The sequence below is a fragment of the Mus caroli genome, chromosome 16 (assembly GCF_900094665.2).
Source record: "Mus caroli chromosome 16, CAROLI_EIJ_v1.1, whole genome shotgun sequence".
In the NCBI taxonomy this organism is placed as follows: Eukaryota; Metazoa; Chordata; class Mammalia; order Rodentia; family Muridae; genus Mus; species Mus caroli.
This window is the reverse complement of record NC_034585.1, coordinates 90,606,819-90,614,618: the sequence shown is the minus strand read 5'-3', so window position 1 is coordinate 90,614,618 and position 7,800 is coordinate 90,606,819. Positions and strand designations below refer to the sequence as shown.

At 40.3% G+C, this 7,800-nt stretch overlaps 1 protein-coding gene across 1 annotated transcript in view; it reads left to right on the top strand.

The window, feature by feature from the left end:
• Brwd1 (bromodomain and WD repeat domain containing 1) overlaps positions 1 to 7,800 on the top strand; it is a 90,491-nt gene that overhangs the window by 58,056 nt on the left and 24,635 nt on the right. Inside the window, exons 30-35 of the mRNA XM_021185517.2 lie at positions 1,367 to 1,522; positions 1,713 to 1,833; positions 3,474 to 3,599; positions 5,076 to 5,151; positions 5,369 to 5,410; positions 7,192 to 7,335. Coding sequence (XP_021041176.1) covers positions 1,367 to 1,522; positions 1,713 to 1,833; positions 3,474 to 3,599; positions 5,076 to 5,151; positions 5,369 to 5,410; positions 7,192 to 7,335 — 665 coding nt within the window. The remainder of the gene's footprint in view (positions 1 to 1,366; positions 1,523 to 1,712; positions 1,834 to 3,473; positions 3,600 to 5,075; positions 5,152 to 5,368; positions 5,411 to 7,191; positions 7,336 to 7,800) is intronic.

The window sequence follows — 7,800 nt, the reverse complement described above, 5'->3', positions numbered from 1 at the left end:
AGAGAAACCCTGTCTCGAAAAACCAAAAAAAAAAAAGTCTTGTTGTTGTATGATAGTGAATATTTTTTTCTTTCCATCCTTTTCTGTTGCTTGAAGGTGGCAACATGGAAGTCAGAAAGCCTATAGGATCGTTTACCATTTACACCTTAAGGTTTTTCATCCCAGAATTGGAACAAGAGTGAGAACGATTTCATTCTACTTTGATCACAGCTGCCAAGTTCACATCTTCCACAAAGAAATCAACAGCTGATGTTCTAGAAAACACATTGTAAAATTTTGAATAGTTCTGGAAGTTGCCATAAGCACTATTGCATTCGGCCTTTAGATTACAATCTTTTGCAGTGTTTTTCATAAGACCATGATCCACTCCTTTAATTAGTACATAAAAACCATCATTGCCTATGCAAAAGGTAGCCCTGGCTGTCCTGGGATTAACGGTATGCACTACCACATCTGGCTATATACACACTACTTGTCTGTGTTTTAGAACTTGTATTTAATGAAAATAAATATTTTGAATTATTTTTGAATTTCTCCCTAAGAAGTTTTGTCTCCACCCTCCTCTTATTTATGTGCTTCCATTCAGTTAAAGGAATTAGTCCTTTTTGCTGGTGGAATTATTTTATCAATTTTTGTCTTGAGAGAGAGTGTATTTTAGCCATTTATGTATTGAGGGCGTGTGTGTTCATGGGTGCTTAATGGACAGGCTTATGTAGCCCAGGCTGCTGTAGAAGTTGCTGTGTAGCTGTAGATGGCCTTTGGCTTCTGACTGTCTGTTTTACCCCTGATAGCTAGTGTCACAGGTATGCACCGTCACACCTGGTATTATGAGGGTTAGGGGTGAAATGCACAAAGAGCTAGGCAGGCTCTTTACCAATTGAGCTATATCTCCAGACCATGTATTGAGCTTTTAGGAATTACTCTTTGAAGTTTAAATTGTCGGCAGAGATTTGCTTTCTGCACCCTTAGGGTTAAGGTTGTCTTTGGTGGTGGTGGTAGTGGTGGTGTGGTAGGTCTTTTCAGACTTCGCAGGGTGATAATCTGTGCTTACATTCTCAATTCAAGCAAGTTCATAACTTCAGTGAAGAACTTAGAAAGTTGAAGGTTTGAGGTCTGCTTTTCTTTCTCCTGTTTTTTTGAGACTTTGTCTGTGTAGACCAGGCTGTTATGGAACTCACAGAGATCCACCTGCCTCTGCCTCCTGAGTGCCAGAGTTAAAGGCATGATCCATTACCACCCAGCTTGAGTCTGCTTTTGACAGTAGAGCAGCCAGTAGACTTTTTTGTGAGCTTTTCCAATAGACTGAGTGTTGACTCCACCCACTCACCCTTTTCTTCTTTCATTGTCTTTAAAATGGAACTCATAGTTGATCCTCCAGAAGAATTGGGAGCAAGTATCTCTGTCACTTCAGATGAGCTAGAGAAATTGCTCTACAAACCACAAGAAGGAGAATGGGGCCAGAGGTCAAGAGATGAGGAGTGTGAGCGGATCATCAGTGGCATAGACCAGCTTTTAAACCTCGGTGAGCTTCCTCAGGCTCAAAGCCTGAGTTTTAAGTTTTCCGTAAAACTTGAGGTTACGTTCTTTACTTAATTCCTCTTGGTTTGTTATAGTAAGTGGAGCCCTCTCTTTGGAATAGTTTTTGTAGCTAAATATCACCTATAGGCGAGGAGCTTACTGTTTAAACCTTAGAGTTTTCTTTTTTCTTACAGATATAGCAGCAGCGTTTGCAGGCCCGGTGGATCTGTGCACATATCCCAAGTACTGCACAGTAGTGGCTTATCCAACTGATCTCTACACAATTCGAATGAGGCTTGTTAATCGATTTTACAGGTTTGTCAGGGGAACCCTTTCAGTAATACCACAGAGAGCTCTGAGGCCACAGTCACTAGTGTAAGAAGATGTACAAGTTGTTGATAATTACTGTGTGAGCTTTGGATGTTGGTGAATATAATTTCCTGTCTTTTGGTGCTAGTTACAAGTCTGAGTAGTCAGGTGTAAGGTGACACACCAGACTTTGTGCGTGTGTGTGTGTGTGTGTGTGTGTGTGTGTGTGTATGTGTGTGTGTGCGCTCAAGCACTAAAAAAAGATTACATTAATACTGTTATTTTTGTGTGTGAAATTCTTCTTTTATGCATAACTTTATGCATAAAAGAACTTTACTTCTTAAGCTTTTTTATGTATGTGTCTTTGTGTATGCAGGTTCCAAGAGGGAGTTTCCCCTCCTGGAAGGGACTTAGAGGTGGTGTGGTGTGGTTATCCTCCATGTGGGTTCTGCAACTGAATTCCTGCAAGAGCAACAAGTGCTCTTAACCATTGAACTTCTAGTTTAGTTACAACTTTATTATTAATCGGGAATGAAAAATGGAAAAAACTTATGAAACAATATAATCCATTTTTATGGTATTGTACATAAGAGATTTATATATATACTACTTTGTGGTATAAATGCCTTTTTTTGAAATAAATGTGATCCAAAACCCTTAATGCTTATCTTGAGGTGTAGCCAAATTTGGGATGGTTAGTATCTTGCCCCTTTCTTTGTTTGAAAATCTTAGCTGCTACATTTTAAAGTAGATTTCATGAGTTAATAATTGTACCTGTTCTTTTGAGTAAAAATTACTTCCCAGAAATACCAGCTTTTTGTTGTTGGCTTCTACATCATTGGTAATTTAAAAATCTTATTGTAATAATTTTTATAGTAATTGAAGGTATTTCAGCTTTTATAATTCCATTACTTGTAGAAATTACTATTCTACATTATTACTATTCCACAATTATAGTGTATATATCTAGTCATATGAGTGTTTGAATTAGAAACCATTTGTAGTGAAGCTGACTCAAAGTTGACATTGCATATTTGTTCTTTAGTGAAGAGTGGGTGGGTTGTCATCTGGGTTGGGCATGGGAAGGCTGTCCCATATGTTTCTCTGGTCCCCTCTCCTACTTCTCTGATACTGGCTCTCTACTGGATCTGGGTCAGCTGACTTCGTAGTGAGCTCTCAGGATGTCTGTCTTTTACCTCAGGGCTGGAGTTAAAGGCAATTGTAGCCGTGCTTACCTTATTTCTTTATATGAGTGTTGTAGAATCTAATCAGGACTTCATGGTTGCACAGCAAGAAGCAATTGTATGTACTGAGCCATTTTCCCAGCCCCACTGTTGAATTTTAACAGCTTCAAAAGGTGCTGATAGGCATGGTAGAAAAAAAAAGAAACGCTGTTTTGTTGGGGAGGTGGAGTGTATGCACAACCGTGCGTGCATATGTGTGTGTGTGTGATTTAGGTAGTTTACTTAAGTTAGTTTTTGCTATTCATGTCCAATGTAAGTTCTAGTGATAACATTAGATTATTTATTACAACCTTGCACTAATAATGTCTTGAAGAAGGTATGCTGTCACTCACTGAATAGGCTCACATTGCTAGATTTTGGTTATTCTAATTTTTTAAGTAATAAGTTATTTTTCTGTTTAAGGCGGTTATCTGCATTAATTTGGGAAGTCCGATATATAGAGCATAATGCAAGAACATTTAATGAACCGGAAAGTGTAATTGCAAGATCAGCTAAAAAAATAACTGACCAGCTTCTGAAGTTTATCAAGTAAGTGACCTTATGCATGGGACAAGCGTGACTGACGTCATGCTTTAATAGCTGTACAGCTTCCCATTTCACTGCCTGAGTTCTTCCCGTTTTACCTGAAGCAGCATTTCTTTCCACACTTGTCATTATAACCTCGTTAAAGGAATGTGACCAGTCCAGTTTTGTTTTTTAGTTCTTTATTACATGGATGGGTATTTTGCCTGCTCATATGTATGCGTACTTGCTTGCTTGCCAAATGCCCATGGAGACTAGAAGAGTGTGTTGGATTTCGAGACTAGGGCTAAATAAAGACAATCATTGCCCACCATGTGGTTCTCGGGACTCAAACCCAGATCCTCAGGAAGAGGAGCTAGTGCTCTTAACCACTGAGCCATCTCTCTTTTTTTCCCCCAACTTTTAGTTGATTGAGTTTCACTTCATGCACTCCAGTCCACTCCTCTCTGTCCCCTTGTATCTACCCTCTGCCCTTGCAACCTTTGAGCCAAAAGAAAATAAACAAAAACCATAGAGAACATGTTGCCATAGAAGCTGCAGTGTCACCATGAGTCCCACAGTATGTTCCTTTCCCACACATCTTCCCTTACAGTCAGCCATTGGTCTGCTTCCAGGTTGCTGGCTTCGGCCACAGCACCAATACTGGTTCTTTCACTGGATCACTTCATTTCTCCTATGGTCAGCAGGACCATCCCTTTCACGTGCTCTAGCAGTCCACAGATGATGTACATTTTGGGGTGGGCCAACTCTAAGCCCTGGATCTCTGCCTGGGTGGTAACTGAGCTGGTAGCTGATCATCTCTTTATCCCTAACTTTTATATTTTTAAAAATTTAAAGCAAAGCATTTAAATTAACTTTATAGTGTTTTATTTGCATATATATTATGCACCGTGTATACTTGGTGCCTAGTGAGGCCAGCAGAGGGATATTATTGGATCCCTTGGATTGGGAGTTAGAAATGGTTGTGAGCCCACTGTACGGGTGCTGGGAATTGAACACACTTAACCGAGGAACCATCTCTCCAGCAAGCCTGAATTCATGTATGTGACTCTGCCTATTGTGTCATTTCTTTGCTGGGTGTCCTCAGCGCCTCTCCTTTGCATACTTGCTGACGTGGTGAGGGTTTGTTTGCTTTGTTTCTTTGCTTCTATCTTAAACCTCCTCTCTTTCCTGGTATTTGCTGTATCAGTGTTACTATGGCAATACCTAGGAAGAGCTGTGTGTGTTCAGCCTAGAGAGGCTACTTAGTGTATCATTGTTTCTGTATTAACTTGACTTTGGAAATATTTCAAAATTGTCATTATTCTAAACTAGAATACTAATATATTCTTATTTTCACAGAAGATTGGTTAAAATCTTGTCTTTTTTTGTGAAGTTGGGTGTGCCTAGACTGGGGAGCTATTTGTATTTTAGTGTGAAGTAATGCTTGACAGGAGTAGCTATTTTCTTCATATGATTAATTGTGAAAAATGTAACTTTTAGGAATCAAGATTGTACAAATATATCGGAACTATGTAACACTTCTGACAATGATGAGGACGACAGTGCTGATGATTTGGTATGAGTTTAACTTTATAGTGGCATGTAGATCTCAAACACTGATTTAGAAATGGGGGTAGGAAAATGTAGGTCATCCATCATAGTATATCCCAGCTTGTTCTCAAGGCAGGAGTTGATAGAAAGTTTCATGGCTAAGCAGTGTCTCTTGACACACACGTGCTCTGATGATGCTCTGTGGTGAGACCTCCATAGTAAGGCTCTCTGATTTATCCTAGGATGATAGTGATCTTCCTAAAACGTCTTCTGGAAGAAGGAAGGTAAGTTGCTCTGCATGGCTACCTTTGGCTTCTATGTTCTGTTCAAAACCAAATTTTCATCTGGGTCACAGTTTCATCTGGGTCACAGTTTCATCTGGGTCACAGTTTCATCTGGGTCACAGTTTCCAGCCTTGAGAATTTACATGACGATTCTGGGTATTTTAGTTTGGTTTATAAGAGAAATAGAAATCACTGAGTTCTGGTTCGTCAGAACTGTTGAGTTGATAGTTGATGTTGTAATGGAGCTCTCACAGTTAGAGTCAAATTATGGACAGACACCCTTCCCCAAACAAGTAGGGCAGAGCACGAAACCCCAGCATCGTGTGTAACTGTAAGGTAGGGCGGCAACTGTCACTGCAGCGGGTGAATTCACTACAGTGGGTGAGTACGGCTTGAGGCAGGATGAGGCGGCTCTCTGTGGCTGCCTGTCAGTGAAGAGAATGCTGGGCTGGCGAGAGCGTTCCTCAGGTGGCGTGACGTCCAGGCTCAGAGAGGGCTCCTCTTGGAACAATGAAGAAAAATGGTGAGATCTTTTTAGGGGAATGTTTATAGGATTTGGTAATGGAATTATTTATTTAAAATAGAGATTTGTTGAAAAGATGAGGCTTTATGGGAGAAGGGTCACAACATGGAAGTAAACTTAGGAAACTTAAGAGCTCTAATGTGACGTGTCACCAGAAGCTTCGGCACTAATACAGTACATTAATGAGTAGGCTGTTGATAGCAGAATGGGTAACATACAATAGCACACGTCACTCCTAGTTCACTTAGACGTTCCATTATCTGGTGGCACACACTTTTTATTTTTAGTCTCAATACTTAGGAGGCAGAGGCAGAGGCAGGCAGATCTCTGTGAGGCCAACCTGATTTACATATGTAGTTCCAGGCCAGCCAGGAGTATATCATAAGAATCTCAAAAACCAAATCAAGCAGCCAAACAAATCAAATACCTGACCTCTTATACAATGGTTGTCCTAATTAACACTGAAGAGTTAGACATGCATTTATGTTGTCTGATTTTCATTTTCGTGTTGCTTCATTTCCAATAGAACTGCCACCTGTCTCCCCCGTCTATTCTTTGCAGTGTCCGCTATTGCCAATGACATAGTTGACTCCACTAGTCAGATGTGCATGTGTGTTAAGCAGCAGTGTGCTATGACTCCCTAAAGTGATGCTGATTCCATATAGGAGAGAGAGCTCTTGCCTTTCCCATATTGTAAACCCCTCTCCCAGCACACACTTTCTGTTTACTTTGGCTCAAACCAGATGACAACTTTTGCAGTTTCTGATATACTTTGGTATCTCTTTTGTGGTTACATTGCTCCATATAGCTAATGCCAACATTTGAGGCATTGCCTGGGTGCCCTTACCTTTAATTGCTGTCTATAGTGGACTTTTCCCATGTGAGGAAGCTGTGGTCCTAGGCAGTTTTCTACTCCATTTCTAATTTCTATAAACAAGATGTACAGATGTGAGACTTGGCAGAATTGATTGTTTGATAGCACTTGCTGCTGCCCATGGCATCTGGCTTCTTATAACTAATCTTGATATAATTTCCATTTACGAATGCATGTCGAACATTATAAGACATGACTGGATTTATAGACATCGTCTTTTTTCCAGCTAGATAACAAGGTGAAAACTGCTATAACTTATGTACAATACAGGAAACAGAAGGGCCCAAATCTTTTTTTTTCCTTAAAACCAATATCATACACTATAAAACATATCCTCTCTCCATTTCCTACCTAGGCTGAAGTAACCTACAAATATGTTTTCAGGTCCACAACTGGAAAAGGAGGAGTAGAGCCAGCGGCTGTATTGAGAGTGACTGGAGGAGGCAGTGCAAGGCCCTGCTTATCCTCATCTTCCAATGTGAGGACTCGGAGCCCTTTAGACAGCCCGTGGACTTGGATGAGTACCCAGTAAGTCTCCTTGCTCTGACTGTTGGTGCTTTGTGTTGTGGAGAAAACAGTAGGATTGCAGAGTTAGGTTAAACCCTAAAGGGTAAGAGGACTAGACTAAGCCTTATTTATGTTAATGTATTTTCTATCTTACCCCACTAGGGCTAGTTGTAGTACAGACATAGTAACTCAAGAATTTAGAGATAGTTGCACAGGAACCATGTGTGAAATAGGAGATACATACATGAGCATTGCTGTAGGCACAGGCATTAATAAAATTTACTGGAGCAGGAGAGGTGGCTCATGGGTAAAAGTATTGGTTGATCTTACGGAAGTTTCTTTTTTTTTTTTATTTTACTTTATTTTTTATTTTTATTTTTTTTAATTAGGTAATTTCCTCAATTACATTTCCAATGCTATCCAAAAAGTCCCCAATACACTCCCCCCACCCCAGTCCCCCACCCACCCACCCCCACCCCTTGGCCC